The sequence below is a fragment of the Protopterus annectens genome, chromosome 2.part2, assembly GCF_019279795.1.
Source record: "Protopterus annectens isolate FY-2018-M chromosome 2.part2, PAN1.0, whole genome shotgun sequence".
Taxonomy (NCBI): Eukaryota; Metazoa; Chordata; order Ceratodontiformes; family Protopteridae; genus Protopterus; species Protopterus annectens.
The window spans coordinates 1123504428-1123527564 of NC_056730.1; the positions used below are offsets into that span (position 1 = coordinate 1123504428).

A 23137-nucleotide genomic window follows, 5' to 3' on the forward strand; every position below is an offset into this window, starting at 1 on the left:
CCAGGGATCCATACTCGGCCCAATGCTCTTTAATATCTTCATTAATGTTTCCATGCAGCCATTCCTAACACTAAGATAATACAATATGCAGACAACTCAACTTTAGTCTGCTCTGCCTCTAACCTCCCTGAGCTCCAAACTAAAACTCAAACTGCTTTTTCAACTACTGAGAACGGGATGCTTCAAAATCATCTCTCCCTGAATGCCAACAAATCAAAAATCCTACTATTCTCCCCCTCAAAATCTCTCCCCCTCGACAAAACCTCCTTCAATATTATCAGCCATGCCAACTCCACTATAGAAGTTGTTCCTCTTGCTAAACTTCTTGGGGTTACTATTGACGAACATCTAAAATTTGATACCCATATTTAGCTAAATATTAAGAAAACCCATCAGAAACTTGGCATGCTGTACAGAAGCTCACAATTCCTCTCCCCTTCAACTAGACAGACCCTCGCCACAACCTACTTACTACCCTCACTGATGTATGGTGCTCCCCTACTAACCAACCTATCTTCCTCCATCTCTTCTAAACTGGAAACCTGTTACAACAAAATCTCAAAGTTCGCAACCACATCCAAATACTCCACTCACCACTGTATAGCGCTACACCAGCTGCAATGGCTAGAACTTCCCAACTACCTAGACTACCTCCAACTCACCACAGCTCACAAGCTTATTTTCAAACCAACTAAATGTCCAGCACTAACAAACATCTTACCATTATACACCCCACACAGAACTCTAAGATCTGCCCACCAAAATCTAATCTCTGTATACAAACCAAATCGTCCCACTCGTCAGCTACTTCTAACCTTTTCCTTAGCCAAAAAATGGAATTCTCTCCCTCCATCACTAAGAATTTCTGAAAACTATGAACTCTTCAAAACCCAGCTCCATTCCTACCTCTCCTATAAATGGAAGTGCAATTGCACTCTACCTACCTAACCTGCTTAATACATGAATACATTCACTGCACATAAGGTTTCATTCGTCCTTACTCACCAGGGATTAAACCTATTTTAATGTTACTTTGTAACGTTCTCAGACGTTTCTAACCTCTGTACAAATTTAACTCTGTACTACTGTTCTCAACCTGTAAACATGTAAATATGTATTATATATTTTTGTCTATGTTGCGGCTTAACTTTGCTTAGTTTTGCTATTTTATAGCTACATGTTGTTTCACTGATACCTTTGCAACTATGTATTGTATTTTGTTTTATATATCTTGTACTTTGTATTATGGAGCTTTTCTCACCAGGCCTCCACTGAAAACAGGCTCTTTGAGCCCAGTGGACCTCCCCGGTCATCAAACTGGAAATAAATAAATGTAGTCCAGTACCTTGGACTGCCATTATTTGCCTCTCATATTTTGGTATAAATTCACCTCTCCTTAACCATTCCTGCTTTAAGTCTTGGTCAACATGGAGTTGTTCTAAGAGTTCTGTATACTTGCCACTACATTTGTGGACTTTTTCATTTTCTTTCCTTTCCTTTTCTTTATATTTTATTTTGTTGTCACTTTCAGTTGCTGTCTGATTTATATCTACTACTTTGATTTCCATTGCACTTTGCTCGAAACTTCTGCTAAACTAAGTAAAAATGTCATAGGTTCATAGGTGTGTACTAGGCTAATCGCCCTGGAGTCTTTACAAGCCTAGCCCATAGGATTACCCTGGCATTGTGCCACCTGACCTTAGTTCCCATTGCTTCTGTCAATTAGAGCCACTGGAGTGATCCCCGGGGGTAAATTTTCTGTTTCCCATCCACTCATCAAGATTTCTCTTGAAGAGGGGCAGTGAGGTGCTCTGCTTGACATGTATGGGAAGTCTATTCCAGAGCATGAGCAGTCTCTGGGTTATGAACCTGTCCCTCCAGCATATTCTGTTGATTGTGGTAAAGAGGCTGAGGTCTCTGGAGCGTGTGGTGCGGAGGGATTGGGATTTCTTTAGATGTAGCATTTATAACAGAGCTGGGGCAGACATGGCTTTGTAAGTCAAGGAGAGATCGCCTCTAAGTAGGTGATATGAGACAGAATAGTTGGAGTTTTTTGAGCCTCTCCATATAGGACAAGTGTTTAAGGCCTAGGATCCTCTTTGTGAGGTAATTTTGAGGCCTCTCCAGTTGTTGCAGGTGTCTAGTGAGGTACATGCCAAATAGGGCATTGTACTCGATGACTGGCCTAATGAGGGAAGAGTAGAGGGAGACAATGACCTCTTTCTTCCTGGATGCAAAACCCTTAGTAATGAGATGTGCCACATAGAAGGGCTTCCTGACCACAGTGGCAATGTGGTGATCAAAAGAGAAGGTGATGCAATCTATGTTCCCAGATCTCGTATAACGCCTTCTGTGTTCAGTGAACTACATCAATGTGGTAATTCAAGGGAACCGGGTTTTTCCCAAGGGGGATGACGACACATTTTTTGCCATTGAGCTTAAGGCCATGGTTCTGACACCATTCTTTGGTCTCAGTGAGGCTTTTCTGTAGGATGTCAACATCACTTGGGGAGTTAATAATAGCTCCCAACTTGCAATCATCTGTGAAATTTACTTAGAAGTATCTGAGCTACCTGTGTACATCTATTTACACTACAAAGGTCTTCAGAAACTTCAATCACCTTTTCATTATCTATGATGGTAAGAAAAAGGGGCAACCAGTGTCACAGCAGACTGTTTTCAGATTGTATCCATTGCAGTCCACCATTGCCATTCACACAATGGGAAGACCCTTCCTTTCAATATCAAAGCCCACTTTACCAGAGCTTTGGCTTCTTCTAGAGCTTTTGGAAAAGGTTGAACTCTAGGTGTATGCTAGAGGTGGCAGCCTGGTCATCTTTACCCACTTTCTATAAAAATAAAGTTGACCTGTGCTGCTGATCAAGAACAGGTTTTGCTAGGACTGTTCTTCAGGGGTTCCTCGATCCTTACCGTTTATTCTCCTCCTTTGCTATCTAATCTTTGGTACTCTTCTCATGTAGATTAGACAACATCAACAGTGAGCTAATGATGAACATAGCATGGTTATCTACATAAACTTATCATAACAGTAACAGTTCAAATGGATCACTGTTACAGTACTAACTTCCTCCTTCCCCTTTTGTCTTGTCATTCCTTTATAGGTTTCTCATGTATTCCTTTCCTAGTTTGTTTGCCAGGGTGGTGTTCCCTGTATCCCTGACTTTCCCTTGTCTTCTAACACATAACTGATTTGTTTGGGGCTTTAGCCTCCCTTCTTATGAGGCAAGAAACTTCTGAATTTTTTGTGTCAATGTCTGCTTTTATACCAGCATGCCGTTGTGCCTCCTCAGACATACTGTGTGAGTGGAAGGCACACAGAAGCTTTGAAAACTGGCCGGACATCTGATCCTTTGTAGGGTATATCCCATATAGCTTAGGCTGCTGCTGCTGCTGCAACTGTTACCTATTAGAACATCTACTGTTAAAGTAAGTTTGCTTTCACAATTGTACTTGTTGCAGTTATTTCTAGTAGAAGAAGATCATAAATGCGTGTTCTTTCCATTTCTCCATATCTGGTATTTCATAAAGAAGGGTGAGTAACCACACTAATCCTTTTTTGCCTAAAGTGTTCACAAAGATTAACCTCAACCAGTCAGCTCATCTTCCTGTGTTCTTTCCAGACTTTATCTAACACTGAGAGCATCTTCTCCATTTTGTGAATGTGTACTGTCATTTTAGATTTTATGTTGATAGAATGAGGACTATCCATAAACAAGCATTTGCTTATCTCCATTTTTAAAAGACAAACACCCAGGCATAAAGCTTCTTAGCTTACCTCAGCCAGGTGGTTGTCTCAGCTGATTGCATATAGTTTGGCATAATAACTTATAAACCTCTGGCTACCATACCTAAGGCTCATTCTATTCATGCTATTGCAGATGCTATGTACACAGACTTTTGCAGAAACCTTGCTGTAGATTATCAATTCAGCAACTACTTTGTTCTCAGAATCTTTGAAGTGCACTGCAAGCTGGATGTGATAGCCAGGTCCAGGTCTTTTTTGGGGCTCCTGCTATTAAGCATATATCTTTATGAGGGGAACTGCCTGGGAAGACTTGCTTGGGATTCTGTCCTGCAGTTACAAAGACTAGAGCTCTTTTAGTCAGATGTGAAGGTTGTGTGCTTATCACAATGATAAATCTGTAAGAGAAGTCTCATCCCTCTGTATTAGCTTTGTGGTGTAAGAAATGGCAGTGTGTTTTTTTGCACTTGATTTATATACTAGAGATGCATATACATCTTTATACTTTGCATTTGGGCACCTTACTCGATTTGTCATCAAAAGGACATTATAATGAGAGAATGTGACCTTTAGTAGTTCTTATGTTCTGTTTTTGGTGTGGAACAAAAGAGCTAAACTATTTATTTATTTATTTATTTGACATTTGTTAACTGGGTTAGTCCAACTTAGCCAAAGGCCCATTTTCAGTGGAGACTCAAGGAGAAAAGCTCCAATTAGTTCACAATCTTGTAAAAATTAGAAGCATAACAAAAGTGAACAGTTGCACAGAAGACATAACATGAGGAATATTAGCAACAGTTAACATCATTACATGCTGTAGATGAGATAAAAATAAAATAAAAGTAAAAATAAGATTACAGAATTGGTTCCGGATATGAGATACACAATGTATTTGACAGAACAGACATGGTGCTGATTTAATTATTATGTTTTAAATCCAGGAATATATTTTGAATATAAAATCCAGAAAATTGATACAGAATTACAAGACAGAGAGGAGGAGAAAGAAAGAGGGTGATATTGATTAGATGAGTAAAAGATGAGTCAATGATAAAGTTGTCATGTGGGAGTTAGACACGGCAGGACCAAGTCTTTAGTAGATAGTGTTTAAGTTCATGTTTAAACAGGTATTTATGGGAGATTTGTCTTATATTAAGGGGAAGTGAGTTCCAGGCATGGGCTACAGGGTAGTTGTAGAGGGATTTTCCAATATTCTTGCTAGGTTTGTAGATATCAAGGAGGAGTTTGTCAGTCGTGGGGGTGCAAACTACTTATTAAAGTTGTGAATTTTGCCTAGGACAGCATTTGTTTTCTTAAATTCAGTTTCAATTTGATAGCACTGTTGTCAGTGCCTGTGAAAGCAATGTAAAATACAAACCAACTTGACAAGTATGACCATAACAAACGTATAATTGTTGTGGCTCATTCAAAGCATAAAGTGTGTTCTTGTATAATACAGTTTTAACAAATACCTATCAATAAAGAAGACATTACTTTTGTCACATGTTCAGCAAACTCCTGATAAAATTAGCAAATTGTAGGCAGAGAGGTAGTTTTTGTTGAGATTATCATTTCTTACTATAATATTTTTTTTTTGGCTAACATCAATATAAGATTTCTTCTCTGTGTAGCCAAATATTTAAGGGTAACATCTCCTAAAAGAGCTTTCTTAAGGATATGTCAGTCACCATCAGTGTTTCATAGATGGCTATGTGTCACTAACTACCTTTTTCCTGTTTTTTTTTTTTTTTTTTTTTTTGGAAAGGCACCAAAATAGAGAGGCGGAGCCTAAAGATTATGATGCAACTATGTGCAAGCCAGGAAAAATTGATTTACATCTGTGTACTTACAGAAGGTTTGGAACAGCAACAGAAGATGTAAGTAGGATTTTATAAGCTGTTTTATTTGATCACATCTTTTCTAAAATGTAACTACTGAATGGCTTCAAATATTATCAACTGCAGTGATATCAAACATTTCTTTTTAAAATGTTACAGAATTTGTAAAATACCTTTGCCTTCTCTTTTCAGAGAAAAAAGTTAACACTATTTTAGAAAACTTTGATGTTGCAGTTAATCAGCTGTTTTACCTTTACTATACTTCATATATTCAGGTGTCACCTGCCATAATCAGCCGAGGAGGTTAAATGATTTACCAGCCAATTGCACCAAGACAACTTTTAGCAGATTTAGTACAAAGTTAATGAAAATTGTGTTCAGAGGAACAGAAACCAGTTACCATTAAATATTGCATTTTACTGAATTGATAGTTCCATGGCACAGAGGGATGGAGCCCTGACTTCTACTCAATCAAGTGGGGCTTGATTAGTGGCCCTGAATCTGGAGGACACAAGTGGGGAAGGGGCTTGGCCTGCTCACCTTTTCTGGGGGGTGGGAAGGGTGAGAGTAATCAGGGACACATTGGGAAGTTTGATTATCCTGGTGGAGACTGGAAAAACCATCTTCCGTGCACTGGGTGATGGGGTGGAGTGGACCACATGAAGCACTCCTATGGAATTGAGGGGACATTCTTTACAGATGGCCTGTTGCATGTCCCACAACTTCTTATAGATGCTTCCTCCTCTTATTGCATGTTCACCATTTTCTGTGAATCCCCTTTCTAAGTGATTGAATTAAGACATAGTGCTGAAAATGCATTCATTTGATGGAAATTTATAACAAATAGCTTTTTGGTAAGTGTCTAACTTTATTAATAAAGTTAGCACTAATTGTGGGGAGGTCAGGACCAAAAAAAAAAAAGTGAAAAAAATTACAAACCACCCCAATGGCTGTTTTTGTGATGGCTACTCCCAGTTGACCCTTGTCCCTGTGAAGAAGAATGAGTGGGACAGTGGGCTGGCAGGGAGTTGTTCACTGACAGGCAGTGGGTTCAAAGTGTGCCAACCCAACATATTTTACCCACACTGTCAATTCCTGATTTTTTCTGTCTTTCTGCCTTCCCTTTTCTATGCCCAGAGCTCACCCAAAGCAAGTTATTGACTGAATCATTTTCCTGTTTCTGGCGTTCCCTCAGACCTACAAATAATTATCTAGTATATACCAGTGCCACATACCAGTAAGGGGATCTGCATGTAGTTGATTTCAATCTTTATATTCAGTTTTCTGTTCTGTGTCTATTTCTTAAATAGCTAGAATCCAAATATTTTGGTAGTTGGGTTGTGATGGACATCACCAAATTCCAAAGCAGTATATGCTCTGTGGCAAGACATTTGGATGAGCTACACCTGTTTTAAGAATGCTGACAATATTTTTTGTTTCCCCTCCGCTTCATTCTTTCCAGCTTACTCGGTGCCCCCTTCCATTGCTGGATCTAAGGATTACACTGGTGTAGTACATAAGAGTATCCTGGGAAGATGTGCCATTGAGTTCTTCCACCAGGGAGATTTTTTCCTTTATAACTTACCCCTTGGTTCTCCCCTTCTTCTGCATTCGCCTGTTAATATCTGAGAGCTACTCCCCTTGATGGCCACTACTTCCCCACAGGGAAAGCCTAGACAAATGACCTCCCTCCATGTGATGGGCACACCCATCCCTCCCTTTCAATGCCTTAGACCTCTGAACTGCTAATCCTGCACCAAGATTGCCAGCATTCCTGATCTTATCCCAAACATATTTTATTGTCCAGGGCAGCCTCACTGAACAGAGCTGTATGATGGTCTTGCAGACATTGACTTATACATTGAAGTACTTATTATAGTGGCCACAAATAAGATGAGATCAACAAATGTACTTCCATATTTAGATCAAATCTTTTAGTATTTTAAGATACTGGTGTAAGTAGAGGGAATGGAGAAACTGGTTCCAATGTATTATTCCTATTTGTTATGCATGATTTTCATCCATATAGGTACAGCAGAATTTTTTCCTAAGTGGAACATAACGGGGTTATACCCACTTTTTTCTGCTATATGGCGTTATTCTTACATCTGCAGACTGTAAACTAAAGAAGACATTTCAAATTGTCAGTAATTTGTGAATGTATAAATATACATTTACAAAAGACATTTGTACAGAGAACCTCCCTCTTCCTAGTACATAGCGCTTGCAAATAACCTTCAAGGAGTTAAACTAAGTGATAAGACCACCCGTTTAGTTTTCATAGCATTAAACTTAGATGAGCATACCTTATGGAACTTGATGTGGTTGTAAGTTTGTTTGCTAAGATTCCAGAACTTTTTTTCATGTTTACATCCTTCCTGGATATGATTGGAATCAGTTGCAGAAAGTTTTTATGCCCATGTAAATCAGTTGGAATGTTTAAAGATTTTTTTCTGGAACCTGCCTAATATGCCAAAAAGCTGATAAGAGACTGGACCTATGTCATGTTCACCTGCTCTAGAGTCACTAGTCCATGGTATAGTGTTGTAGGAGCTGCTTAAAGACCTTGTGGTGTATGTGATGACATGTAAGAGTCTTATTGTGTTGGAAATCCCTGTATCTCTTAATCGTAAGCCAAAGAAATAGAATAATTGCCTTCATTATCCAATGTTAAAGATATTTATTCTGCAATTTAAATAACTTGCAGCAGGCCAGAATTTTATGAGGACATGTAAGACCATGTACATAAGGAACTGAGAACTTTAAATGTTAGAAATTGCACAGGAATGTTAACATGGTCTTGAGCAGTGCAGGCATTAACAGACTCCAGAGATGAAGTATTCATAAGAGTGCTGTCATAAATAATGCTGGCTGAATTCTGAAATCGGTATTGGACGTGTGAGCATACAGACAGATACAGTATTGTAAGTTTTTCCTGTCCTTACCAATATTGAAAGTTGTACCCATCTCAGGCAACTTGTCTTTCTCTTCCACCTTTATATTTATCTGGGACTGCAACCAGCCTCTGTTTTCCATTTCTGTACATAAAAACTAATAATTATAGTAGTGTTTGCTAAAACTGTATGCTCTTTATAGTGATTAAGTACTGTTGCAAGCAAATATGGAGCTCTCTTTTTTTTTTTAATTTATATTTTATGATGGATATATAATTATGTATTTTATAGAGGATAGGATTGCCCCACCGGTGAATGTCTGGAATTTGGAGAGTTTATTTCACTCAATCTCAGTTTACCCCATATGAATCTGTGCTTTCACCAGCATATTTAAAATTCAGCTTGCTATTGTTATCAAAGCACCGGGAAGCCAGTAAGGTTGCTGAAATACATAAAACAGCAAAATAACTTTCTCAAAGTAAAGTAGGCTCTGCTCTGAGAAACTGACCTGAGCTGCCATATACATTCAATACAGTGGTGTATGTATCTTGAAGGAGTACGTTTTTTGCAGGAGAGGTAAGCCCTCCCATCTATCTCCATATGGGAGTTGAACGAGTATATGGGAACTCCACAGTCACTCATAATTGGGGAAGGGAGAAACTTTCCAAAAAAGTTGACATCTGTCTCAAGCAAAGCATTTGTTTCAGTCAAATATGAGTAAGCAAGTGCTTTTTGAGCTGTTTCAAAAAAAAACACTATTAACCAGGAGATTCAATTTCTTTTCATTCATCCTTCAGCCTTTGGATACTTTTGTAGAATAAACTGCAAACTAATTTGCTTCTGTGTATGCATCATTATGTACAGAGGCATGCACATTTATGGAATAAAAGTCAGAAACTGCAGCTGAAGTTATTATTCCTCAATTTCTGAACAGCAATGTTGGAAAATGATGAAGGATTATGCAGTAGTTATTTAAGAAGGTATGAAAATCCTTTTAAAACCACTCCACTGTATAATCACAGTTGGCAAGTACTCAGCCTACATTTACTTATTTGGGCATTATGTCTGGGGGAAGAGCATAGCTGGTCATGGTTAAAACCATTACTTAGATGATTAAATGCATTACTTGTTAAATTATTTCATATGTAACTTAGCCATCATTTGTTATCACATTAGATATCTGTATCCATGAGTTTGAATGTGTGTGCCTCTCTTCCCCTCTGTGTGTGTGTGTGTGTGTGTGTGTGTGTGTGTGTGTGTGTGTGTGTGTGTGTGTGTATGTATATATATATATATATATATATATATATATGTATATATATATATATATATATATATATGTATGTATATATCTACATATATATATCTATATATGTATATATATGTATATATGTACATATATATATATATATATGTATATATATATATATATATATATATGTATATATGTATATATATATATATATATATATGTGTATATATATATATATATGTATATATATATATATATATATATATATATATAAAATATAGATATATAGATATATGCATGTATGTGTGTTTCCTGTGGATACTGGTGTAGATGTTGTAAAGCTGTCAAATATAACCATCACCTTCACACAGGTTCCTTCAAATTCATGCAGAAGAAATTTAGATCTAGAGTAGTGGCTTGGGCTTATATACTGGCATATTTTTACCCTTTTTAATGAAAATACTTTGGTTTTAGATGAAAACCTTTGGAACTTCAAACAAGGTAAAATGTATATATTCTCTTCTTAAACTTATCAGCAAGTGTGCTTTTAGCAGGTAAATTACCTTAAACATTACTATGAAATGCCCACTGCTTGTTTTGCCTAGTACCGAAACTTAAGCTAGAATCTTGGGAGACTGGCTTGAAGCTGAACAAGGCTACTAGAGGGATGAAAATGTTTTCTCTTACTGAGAAACTCCTAAAATGTGTGTAAAAACAGTAAAATAAAGTTCAGTCATAAGAAGTTAGAGAAAATGAAGAGAGGATGGAAAGGGGAGGGTCAGAAAAGGAGTGAGAAGAAAAAAAACTGAACTAGCCTAAGACTAATGAGGAAACAAAGGAGGCAATATTAAAATCCAGTAGCAGTGGATGATCATTAGATTACTGCCACAGTAGTCTTAAGCAATATGGGGTGTCTTGCCAAGGACTGGACCAGCCAGACAGATGCTAAAGCCTTTGGACTCCTTTCATGCATCCTATCCACTAGTATGCACAAGGCATGCTGAGTAAAACTAGAGACTAGGGCACCAAAATATCAGAACTTTCTTGCTGTTAAAGTGTATGCGCCTTCTTTGGCTTTGGTTGATGGGCTTTGTTTGATGGTTAGCTAGTGTTACATCTAAGCTAGGCAGTTAAGTTCCATGTTATCTTCCATGCAATCATTGTAGTGGAAAACTGTTTTATTCTTTTGAATAATTTATTTTAGGGCATTTCTGCCCTTTTTGACTTTTTACAAGAAAATTTATATCACCTACATTTTATTGTTGGATGTCTTTGAGGGAATTCCTGTCTAAAATTGTATTTTTCTTGTAAAAATAACATCAGATTTTTTTCTGTAATACTTTTACTTTAGTCACCAGTGGGTATTTGGTATTTTTTTTCCACAAAAGGTTTACTTTTTCTGTCAAATTGACTGACACTTCTGAGCTATGCTGACTGCTTATTAGAGTCTATTCTCAGCTGCAAGTTGGTCCTGACTCGCCCTGTGAGAGGATTTTATTCAAGCATTTTTCTGATTCTAAAGAAAGAAAGTACTTGGAGATCTGTCTTGTACCTTTTTTTCTAAATCTTCATATCTTGATTCCAAAAATGCTTTCTTTGCAGTCTAGTTTATCCTTCGTTCTTCCTTCCAGTTTTGTGGTAACATTGGATTTAAAAGATGCTTACCATCACATTCCAATCAACAGCACTTTTCAGGTAATGTTTGCATTTCTATGTCTGTTTTGAATTTTTAGTTTGTTTTGCTGTTTTATCTACAGCACTAGGAGTGGGCGGCCGCAGTGGTGCAGTGGTTAATATTGCCGCCTCACAGCAAGAGGTTCTCTGGTTCGATCCTCAGCTGGGGTGCCTTCTGTGTGGAGTTTGCATGTCCTCCCTGTGGTCACGTGGGTTTCCTCCGGGTGCTCCGGTTTCCTCCCACATCCCAAAGACATGCTGTAGGTGGATTGGACACAATAAATTGGCTCTAGCTAGGTGTACATGCGTGTGTGTGCCTTCTGTGGAAGGTTGGGCGCCGGGTTGGCAACTCGACAGTGTAAAACTTCATTGCCAATCATGAGCAGACAGATGATCCGCTGTGGCGATCCCTATCCAGGAAAAGCCGAAAGAAGAAGAAGATCTACAGCACTAGGAGTGTTTACAAAAGTGTCGGGCTTCTGTAATAGCATATTGCAGATTGCAGGTCATTCTCATTTTCCCTTTAGATGTGTGCCTGATTTTTTGCAGATTCTTTCTGTCAAGAATCTGGTTTAGGTAGCAAATCTGTTTTCAACCTTGGATTTCAAGTGAACGGAGAGAAATCTGTTTATTTCATCTCACAAGATAGTGTTTCTTGGATGTCTTTTTGATACAACACTCTGACAGAGAATTTCTCAGAATTTTATATTTTATGGCCTTAACTATTCTCATGATACCCTTGGCCAGACTTCACATGAGAAAGATTCAGTTGTGTATCAGATCAGTTTCGACTCACCACCAATGCCCTTTATCATTGAAAATTCCAGTAGCAAGATTTGTTGGAGGAATCTGTCTCAAACCTGGTTTCCCCTTTTCCCTGCCAGCCACACTCAGTCTATAACAGATGCATTAAACCAAAGCTGTGTCCAAGGGAGTGAAAGAGTAGGGTCTTTGGAACAAGCAAAACAGGCTAAAATATATAAATGTCAAGAAAATGGTGCCTCTAATAAATGCTCTCAAATCACCAAACTATCTTTGGACTCCAAGCCTTTAGTTAGTAATGACAAACAACATCTCAGTGATGTGGTACATCGACAAGGTGGAACCAGATCAAACCTCCTTGCCAGATTAGCTATGGTAGTCTGGGATCTAACAGCTTAGTTCATTTTGTCCCTTCAGGTTACATACACTCTCTCAGAGAAAACATTGCAGCAGACAAGCTGATCAAGACCAGGACAGACCCTCTAATGGAAGTTGCTTGTGGGGGGAGTGTCTTCTAGGAACTTGGCCATTTGTGGGGAACTCCAAGTATATCTGTTTGCTTCCAGCCAGAACAAATGACTAAAAAATTCTGCTCCAGGACTTCTTGCAAGGAGGCCTGAAAAATGGATACATTTTCATTACCATGGATGGGAATGGTCCTGCTCCTTTGGCAACCACAGTTTTTTTAAAGATTCAGAAAGATTCTCCAAAGATAATTTTGGTAACTCTGTTTTGGTTCAGGCAACAATGACCCTTTTGAAAATAATCAAGGGCAATTACTACAACGTCCTCACAGAATTGACTTGCACAGGACAGGGTAGATTTCATACATCCTCAACCTTCAACCTTCAAATTTAGTCAACTGAATGGATGATAAAATTCCAGTATCTTTTAGGCATCTGTTTTGAGGAGTGCATCAAGTATTAAAGGAGGGAAAGAAGCTTGCTGCTAGAAAATCATATATGAGTAAGTGAACAATATTTTCCAGTTGGTGTCACTCCAAGAACCAGGATCCTTTTAAGGCTCAGACTCCTGTGATTCTTTAGTACTTTTGTGATTCTATTATGATTCTTTTGGCCATATCAGCTTTTCTGCCCTTAGATCCCCCTTTCTTCCTTTACCTCTTGTAAAACAGTTTTTGAAAGTGTTCTTTTTTACCCATCCGTCCAGAAGACAGCTGGTTCCTTCTTGGGAATCTTAATTTTGTATTATAAAAAGTTACACTGGTTCCTTTTGAACCTGCTCATGAGGCTGATTTGAAGTTCTTATCCTGGAAAACAGTATTACTTATTGCTCTGACTTCTGCAAGATGATTATCTGAGTTACAAACTCTTGTGGTGAGTTATCACTATCTTATTTTTCACAAAGATAGGGTAACTTTGAGAACAAGTCCTTTCTTTATGCCTAAGGTCATTTCAGGGGGTAGACTAAGCTATACTGTTCTCCCTATTTTCTTTCCAGAGCGAAAACAATTCAAGGGGAGAGAACTCTACACACTTGGGATGACCACAGGCAACTCAGATACTACATCGACAGAACAAAAATGTTCAGGACTTCTGCTCAACATTTAGTCTCTTATGAAGGTAAGAACAAGGAACAACTTCTGGCTAAACACTATTTCCAATTGATTTCCCCATGCTATTTTTTTTTTGTTACTTACACCATAACAAGTTACTTTGAGGAAGGGTCCGGGCCCATTCTACCAGGGTTTTGGCTACATCTATGGCTTTTTGGAAAGGGATGGACTCTAGAAATATACCAGAGGCAGGATACTTTGTCAGCTGTGCACACCTTTACCAAGCACTACAAACTAGATTCCTTCTCCAGGAGTAGAGCAGACTTTGGTATGACTATTCTTTGAGGGATACTGAACTCTGATCCAGCATTCTCCTCCTTTACTCAGTAAGCTCTGGTATACATCCCATATTTCTTAAGGCTACAGTAGCAGTGGTATAATGATGGACATAGTACAGCTGTGCAATTAAGCTTACCATAACAGTAAATGTTCAAATAGATCACTGCTGTAGTAGCCTCTCCATTCTATGTTTTGCTGTTGTCTTGTCACTATGTGGCATTCTGTTTTTATGTTCTTATCTGAAAGGGCTCTAAACTTATCTTCCGAGGCAAGAAAACTCTAACATTTTGGTGCCCTAGTCCCTAGTTTTACTCTGTATCCCTTGTGCATACTAGTGGATAGGGTGTTTGGGAGGACCCTACAGCTTTGAAAGCTGGACAGCTGGTCTGATCCTTGGCAGGACTCCCATATTGCTTAAGGCTACTGAAGTAGTGATTTATTTGAACATCTACTGTTACGATAGGTTTACTTGTATGACTGTACTTTCTCACTTGTTCTTCTGAAGAGGATGCATCTATTTTGATGCTCTAAAATGGAACAAATGCCAGTCAGTGAAGTACCAATGAACTCTAGTGCTTTAATCATTAAAAATAGACAGTATATTCATGGTTACCTGTGTTAGAGGCATCTAGAATGATAGTAAGAGAAAGTGACAGATCTGAAGTCTTAATGTGATGCATGGAACACTTATGCTCTGAATCAAAGTCAAAAATAACCTTGTTATAGTGAGTTTAATACATAAGAACCTAGTTGTAACAAGCTTGCTATGGTGAGGTTCTTATGTATAAACCTCACTGCTGTAAGCAAGAATTTCATGCTGTTACAGTCACCATAGAACTGCATTGGAGACCTACATACAACTTTTAAAAGCTGTAACTCACCTAGTGCTGCCACTCAGATTACAAACAAAAATGAAGTGCAACCACAATCAACCAACAGCTTGATTGACACTTTCCTCTGACAGACTTTTTCATAACTGGTAGTACATTGCAACAACTAAAACAAAAACTGCTCATATTTATTACAATGAATTCTACTTGCCTGTGATCAGTCATTTTCTGTTCAAGAAATGGACTCAAGAAATTCATCATATAGTGTCTTACTGGCATATGGGTAATAATACAAAAAATGATCCAAGGATGACCAAAGAACTCCAAAATAAATCCATCTTTAATAAATATAGAATAAAAGTAGGAGCATAAGCAATTTCATAGCAAAGCTACTTCATCAGATGCATGCATACATACATTCATTAAAGACTGATTTATTTTGGAGTTCTTTGGTCGTCCTTGGATCCTTTTTTGTACTTTTTGTGCTTTGCAATTTTTTTTAGTGGACCCAAGTTCTGGTTCTGGTTGGTGGCTTTTGTGTTTTACTATATGGGTAACAGTGTTCTGCTACCTTAGCCCTGACAGTCTAGTAAAGCTCAGAACTCCTCCCCTTGCCTGTCTGTGGGTTTGAAGGACCAATTAGTTGTGAGGGCAGTGACTGCCTTTCAGACCCGCATACTGGACCCATTCCATTTTCTAGTCTCATAGTCAGAAAAGGATCTCTGAAGACAATTTCTAACTCTGGACTTCATAGCTTCTGAGCAGAGATAAGAAACCTTTTTGGGTTTTCATTTCCTGTCTTTTCTACCAGTGCTTGAATAGTGCATTCTGCTGATATGACTTTTTTCTGATTTGAAATTTTGTATATGCTTTGGTTTTTACTTTGATTAACATACTCAGGTCTGTTTAAAAGCTTCATTTGGAAGTTTTGACTGGCAAACTTATTGATATTGCATTTTTTCTTTGAGTTATGATTATCTGAAATGATTGACAGGAGTTGTTTTATTTCTAATACTATTTTAGGCCGTATCTATTCATTTTTACTGACCCTAGCCTTTTTACAAAATTAGGGGACTTTTGTGCACGCATTTTGTACTTGGAACTGTTACTAAAGACTTAGCACTCATTCTGCTTTGCCAAATAATTTTAAACTTTTTAACTCTGTAAACTCTGTTTTAAACACATTATGGCAAAGAAAAAAATGGAGCATCAGTCTTTTATTTGCCAAAGCGAACAGGTGCCTTGGCACACACCTTTAATGGCTCATAAAAACTATAACATATCATCAAATTTAAATATAGACAAATGACCAATCAAATCTCTAGCTCAGTTGTTTAAATACATGATTACAAGTATCTAATTAAATAATTACTTTTCCCATATCAGTTTTAATAAATAACTTTATATATTGCATCAGTTACTTCATTAATGCATTATTTAAACCTTCTGGTTGCAATGTTTTATAAGTATAAATATACCATGACTCCCTTCTCAACAATACTTCTGAAATATTTAAAAATAATTCTGGATTAGGACATAAATACAGTATTAAATAAGGAATCCAAATCTTCCCAATGATGTTTGCTATTAAAATGTGCAGCTATAGGACTGGTGGCTGTTTTACTGTTTATGTCCCTTATCTGACCTTGTATTTTTTTTCTAACTTCTCTTTTTGTCTGTTCTATATAGTACTTATCTCAAGGACAAAATAAACCATATAACTTGGCATCCTGTTATAACCTCCTAACCTATGATCTAAATACTTACAAGCAGAGCATCCTTTGCATTCTCACTGTACTTTTTCCTGCCCTGGGACATAACTATTCATTATCCTATCTGTTATGCTAGGGATGTTTCTATAAGGCATTTTAAGGGCCCTGTGGCCATTAGTCTAGTAACCTCCTACAATCCTATGATCACAAATTAAACAAAGTTTCATCTGCATTAATAACATATCAGTATTTTTTTTTAATTCTATAATCTCCTATAAAAGGAGTACATCTAGTGACAAAACACACCTCTTCGTGGGTCTCACTCAGTTCTTGTCTGGTTCTAAAATTTTGACCCTTCTGCCCATTTTCCATACTATGTTTAAAACTACATTACTGAAACTGCCATTTTATCCAGTGAGGTCTTTATTGTATTTGACATTTTATTCAGTGAAGTCCGTATTGTATTTGACATTTGATTACTGGGAAAGTCTGACCTGGCATTGATCCCATTTTCATGGAGAAAAACTCCATAAAGACAGTACAGATTTACTTGGTAATGAGAGTTAATAAACAATTATTGGCAAGGCTATAAAAATGAAAGATTAAACAATGAAAAATAGCATTTTTAAATCTAATTTAGATATTTCATAGTGGGATAGAAACATATAAATAATAAAAGATAAAGGTTCAATAAGCGAATACATTTCAAGTGAATTAATTCTAGAGAGTACAGGAAGTGAAACCAATTGTATTAATTAAGAGAGACCAGTAGGACAATGGCAGAGAGGATGAATGCATGGAATGAGAAATGGTGGGTAGAAAACCATGAGATATTATAGAAAAAATACAGATGGGGAGAAGGGCAAAGAGATAGGAAAAATAGGTGGCAGAAAGGTTGTGGTGGTAGGTTTGGAGAAAGGCAGAGGATGAGGAGAGTCATAGAATGGAAATGTTGGAAAAAATAATTAGTGGAAAAATATTAGCCAAGACTGATACAGGTACAGAGTCAGGAGGTGCGGAAGTATTCCCCTAATGACTTTTGAACATATGACTATGGGGTACTGATCATAAGATCATAGGAGATCACTAGGCTATCGACCTAGAGGTCCTTTTAAGCCTAGCTGTTTAATCCCAATGTAATACCATACAAATGCTAGTCAATACCCAAGACTGCATTTAGTGATGACTGCCCATGTCCAGAGGGGTTGTGGTCTCTATGCCCGGTAAGAATTTTTGGTGCCCCATCCACTCATCCAAGCTCCTCTTGAACAGTATCATAGAGGTGCTGCATTTCACATGAATTGGTAGCCTGTTCCAAAGATGTGGCAGTCTCTGGGAGACAAATTTGTCCCTCTAGCATGTCCTATTTATGTTGCAGGCCATGTATAGGTCCCTGGAATGGGTAGCCCTAGTCCCATAGGTTATAGTTTGTTAAGCTGCTGAAATAAAGTATATCCTAAATAGTAGCAATTGTTATCTATTCCCGAAACATCAACAAGATTCTTAAGATGTGTAAGCTTGTATGCACATAAACGCTGGGTGTTTACTGAATTTCTTCAGCCTGCGGGTTGAAGTGTCTTGCACTAGGACCGGGGGGATAACTTCTTAGAGTAGGAGGCACTCCTTTTAGAGTACCCAAGACATGTGATGTCATCAGCGAATGGAGTGAGGTTTAGCTCGCAGTGGAGTTGACAGTATGTTGATGCTTCTTTGTGGAGTTTATCCCGCCGATGGAATTGTGATCAAGTATTTGCTTCTTATAGAATTTCTGGTAATCAAGGTACGGGATCCATATGTATGTATTTTTTAAGAGACTAGGAGCATTGTGGCAATATTCTGTTGTAGAAATCTTAAGCATGTAAGTGATGTAGATTATCTGTGAACGCTATACGCTTTAAAGTCAGCGTTTCTGTTTAGTAATTTTACTGAATACGTATTTTTGTAGTACGCTCATATATTTTTTATTTTTTATTTTTTATTTTTATGCATTGCCTGAATTTTGTAGGGCTTTGTTGTTTAGCAAAATCCTAGCAATGCCTTGAAATGTTATGTGATGAATATTAACATTGAATGCAAAGGCAAAATGCGTATTGGTTTTAAATTCAGTTTGAACGTCATGATGGGTTCAATCTTGTTAAGAGGTAATTAAGGCTTAATTTAATGAGCCCGCCAAAAGTTTGGTTATTTATTTACCCTGGGATTGTTTTATGTTATTGCATCTGATGAAGCATAGTCTAACTATGCGAAAGCGCTCATCCTATGTTCCAAATAAATGATTTTTTACATCTTTATCGTGGACATTATTAGTTTGAACTGTGATTATCTTGGGACCTGTCTACATAAGTGATTTGTTCGTGGTGACTGTTCTCATTTTTTGGTCTTCATTATAGCCCTAGTCCCGTTTGATTTATGGATATGCAGCAAGTCCATTAGGTTTGGGTCTTGGATTGCTCTGTAGGCCAGGCACAAGTCTCCCCTAAGAAGTCTATGTAAAATGGAGTATAGTGACAGGGACTTTAGTTGGTCTGTGTAAGGCAAATGCTGGAGCCCCTTGGTCTTCTTTGTTATAAATCTCTGAGGTCTCTCTAATTGCTGCAGATGCTTAGTATGGCACATGCCAAACTGGGCATTATAGTCAATTATGGGCCAGATAAGTGCTGAGTATAGGGGAATTATAACTTCTTTTGGTCTCGAGGCAATGCCTTTGCTAATGATGAGTGCTACGGAGAAAGCTTTCCTTACTACAGTAGACACATGGTGATTGAAGTTAAGGTCGCAGCCAACTTTTGATCTCAGGTCCTTACCACTTCTTGAGTACTTAGGGTTTTGTTGTTGATTTGATAGTGTGAGGGGACATTGTCTGTGCTGAAGGGAATGATGATGCATTTCTTTGCATTCAGTTTTAGATTTTGACTAATACACCAGTTGTTGGTCTGCGTGAGACCCTCCTGGAATATACTGAAATAATTTGGGGATTCAATGATTGCACCTAGTTTGCAGTTGTTTGCAAACTTGGTCAGCCATAACCCATTACTTTTGACCTGACCTTCTGAGAAATATATACTAAACAGTAGGGGGGCCAGCACTGACCCCTGTGCACCCCACTGATAACAGGTCTGCTGGTTGATGTGGAGTCATCCACTTTGATAGTGTGTGTCTGGTTTGTGAGCCAGTTGGCAACCCATCTTACAGTGAAGGGGTTTACATTTAGTTTGCTAAGTTTATCTGTAATGCTTGAATGTGGGATCATGTTGAAAGCCTTTGCCAGATCGAAGTATGTTACGTGCACAGATTTGCCCTCATCAATGGCCTTGGTCATTTCAAAGAAATCCAACAGATTTAACAGGCAGGATCTGCCCTTCACAAAGCCAAATTGGGTAAGATTCAGGGTTTGGATGTCATCTATGTCTTTATTTATGAGGTCCATAATGATACGTTCCATGGCCTACAGATGAGGCTGGTCAGGCTTATGGGTCTGTAATTCCCTGGGTCTGTTAGTAGACTACATTTGTGGAGGGGAATAACTGTTGCTGTTCTCCATTCTGCAAGAACAAAGGTGTGGTTAGGCTATGATTGAAAAGGGTACTTAGCGGTGATGCCAGTTCATGTTTTAGCCTGTTTAGAAAACAGCCTGGGATGTCATCTGGTCCCATAGAGGCTGTGTTTTTTTTGCCTTGAACAAGTCTTTGAGGACCTGTAGATATGTAGGGTGGGGTGGGGGTGGGGTTAGGGGAAGGTTTGTTGTAAGTTAGGAGGGGATAATAGATTGAACTTTTTGCCAAACCTATCCGCTAGCAGGTTTCTATCTCTGTGGGGTTAGTGTATGTGATACCACTGGCCACTAATTCTGCACATGCTTGGGTCCTACCCTTTAGGTTATGCATGTAGCTGTAAAGGCCTTATGGTTATCCTTGGCTGTACTTGCTAAGTGTCTCTCAAAGGAGCCCTTGGAGGATTTGACAAGTTGTCTTATTTGCATGTTGAGGCTGAGGAGGGTGCTTTTCCATTGTTGGGGCCTTGCTTTTGTTTTCTTGGACAGCAACCTGTTGCATTTATTGTAAAGTTTGTTAATGCTGGGTGTCCACCATGGCAACTTGTTTTTACTTGGGGCTGTGGCTTTGATTATTTCTGGCAATGATGAGTTTATACACTGATTCAAATGATTGTACAGAGCTTTAGTGTACGCTTCAGCATACTTACCACTTCCAGCTTGGGGTGGAGCTTGGAATGTATGTATACCTTCACCTAGGAGGGTATAGTTTGCCTTAGTGAAATTTTTAGTTTGATTTCACCCTTTGAGAGTTCTGGTGTTAGTGCCAGCTGAAAGGTAACTGATTTGTGGTCTGTTTTAAATAATGAGGGTGCAACAGGTGCGACAGTGCATCTGTTTGGCATGCTGGTGAGGACCATATCCAGAATGTTTGTTCCCCTTGTTGGGGTATGGACAGTTTGTTCCAGGGCATTTGAATTAACAAAGTCAAGGAACTTTTGCGCTAGTGAGGTAGGGTTAGCATAGGTTTCCCAGTTGATGGTGGGATAATTGAAATCCCCCATAACCAGTGTGTTTGGTAAAATATGGATTGGCTGCACTTTGGTCAAGTAGACTTTGTGGGCATCATGACTGTGAAGGGGGTTCTATAACTGCCTATGAGTTGAATGGGGGATCTTACCCACTGTAACCTGCACCTGGAGTAACTCCATGGAGTTCTTCAGTCTAACTAGACAGGAGGTGAATTTATCTCTAATACAGATTGAAACACCGCCTCCTTTGGTTTTCACATGTTCATTTTGAGGTCCAAAGATGTGGCAGGTATTGTAGCCTTCCAAGGCCGGGGTAGTCTCTGAGGATTTGAACCAGGTTTCTGTGACTGCACAGACATCTACATCTTCTAGGGACAGGAGTGCTTCCAGGGAGTGCAGTTTTTGGTTTAAGCTCCTAGCATTTAGCAGCATAACCCTTATTTGTTCTGATTGGTTAATTTCACTTCAGTAATGTTTTCCAGACCTTGCCTAAAAAGGTACTATGGGGGAGGCAAGATCCCTTGCCAGCAGCTGAAAGACTAGAGGTGCCAGTTGCAAACTGTCTCTGGCAAAGCAGCAAGGTTTGTCAACCATAGCTTCCCAGGTTGACAGGAACTGGATCCAATTTGAATGACACCAAAAACTGAACCAATTATTGAAATCAGTCATTTTTTTGTTTATACTGTGGCATCATTCTAGGTGATGATAGTATGTGTCTCAAGGCTAGGGACGTACCTGGCTGGAATACATGCTCAAAGAGCTCAACTATGCGTCTTTTCATATAGTCCAGTGAGGTACATCTCGGGTCATTCACACCAACATGAACTATGACACAGTCATAATGGCACTTGTTGCTGAGAGACCTGAGTGCATACGTGATCTGATGAATCTTGGCACCAGACAGGCAGCTGACCATGACTTTCTCCTTCTCCAATCGGGTGAGTGGGACATTCGTGTGTTTCACTATTGAGTCTCCAATGACAGGAAAATTTGGTTTTTGAATGTTACATTTTACTGGCTTGGCGGGTGAGACACTGGTGTTGCTATGTGTCATGGGTGCTATGGGGACTGTGTTAGTTGTAGCAGTCTTGTGTTTTGGAGGTCTATGGTGTTTTGGGAAGTTTTTAGAGAGAACTTCCTCATATGTGGATTTACATGTTTGATGCTTACTATGTGTGTGAGTAGTGGTATGTGTATGAGTAGTGGTACTATGAGCATATGTAGTGGTGGGTGAGTTGATAGTCTTCTACTTGTTATTGTTTTGAGTGTGAAAGAGAGAGAGAGAGAGAGAGAGAGAACATGGATTCTCGATTATGGGTGTAAATGCATCTCTTGTACTCCATACTAGAGTGTGTTACTAGTAGAGGGTTGTCTGTGTACATACGGCAATTGTTACACTGCCTCAAAAGACCCAAGTCAACAAGGTTGGCAGGAGAAACAAGGATAGTTCAACTGTCCATAATGCTAGGTCAAAAACTGTTGTCACTAGGGGTGCTATTCAAAGTCGATCACACAGGAGCTCAGTGAATGGATATTTCTGCCTAGATTTTAGGGACAATTTGTTGAATTTAACTGTTCGGCTTTAGCACACAACTGCACTGCAGTGTGCGGTGCTGCACAACATGCAAACAAGCAGAAATCTACTGAAATGCAGAGCCTAAACACCAGAAGCTAAACACTTGAAAAAAAATTAAAAAGATTCAAAAGGACCAATGAAGATGTTTATTCCAAGCCCTAGATTGGCCTCCCTTTACCAGAGAGGTCCCAATCAGCCCAATTCTCTCACAAAAGTGCAGATAGGCTGCTTCCAATCCAAGATGGCCTGGAAAATGTGCTCAGAACAAATAAACCACTACACACAGTTCCAGAAGCAGTAAACCTGTATCTGGACTATGCTACAACTCCTAGCTAATCTAGTTTCAGCAGGAAACACTAGAGAATGTTTTAAACAGCAGAAGAATAGCAGTAAAACACTAAAAAAATGTTTAAAACAGCAGACAATCAGAAGGAGGTTCTAAAGAATGTTTTAAACATTT

The 23137-nt window shown here is 38.6% G+C and overlaps 1 protein-coding gene across 3 annotated transcripts in view; it reads left to right on the forward strand.

The window, feature by feature from the left end:
• Positions 1-23137, forward strand: part of CFAP95 (cilia and flagella associated protein 95) — an 841009-nt gene that overhangs the window by 35033 nt on the left and 782839 nt on the right. For 2 of the 3 annotated variants that reach the window (XM_044064364.1, XM_044064365.1), the window contains exon 2: positions 5529-5640. In XM_044064364.1, the coding sequence (XP_043920299.1) occupies positions 5529-5640 (112 nt within the window). The remainder of the gene's footprint in view (positions 1-5528; positions 5641-23137) is intronic. The other variant, XM_044064366.1, reaches the window with a different exon arrangement.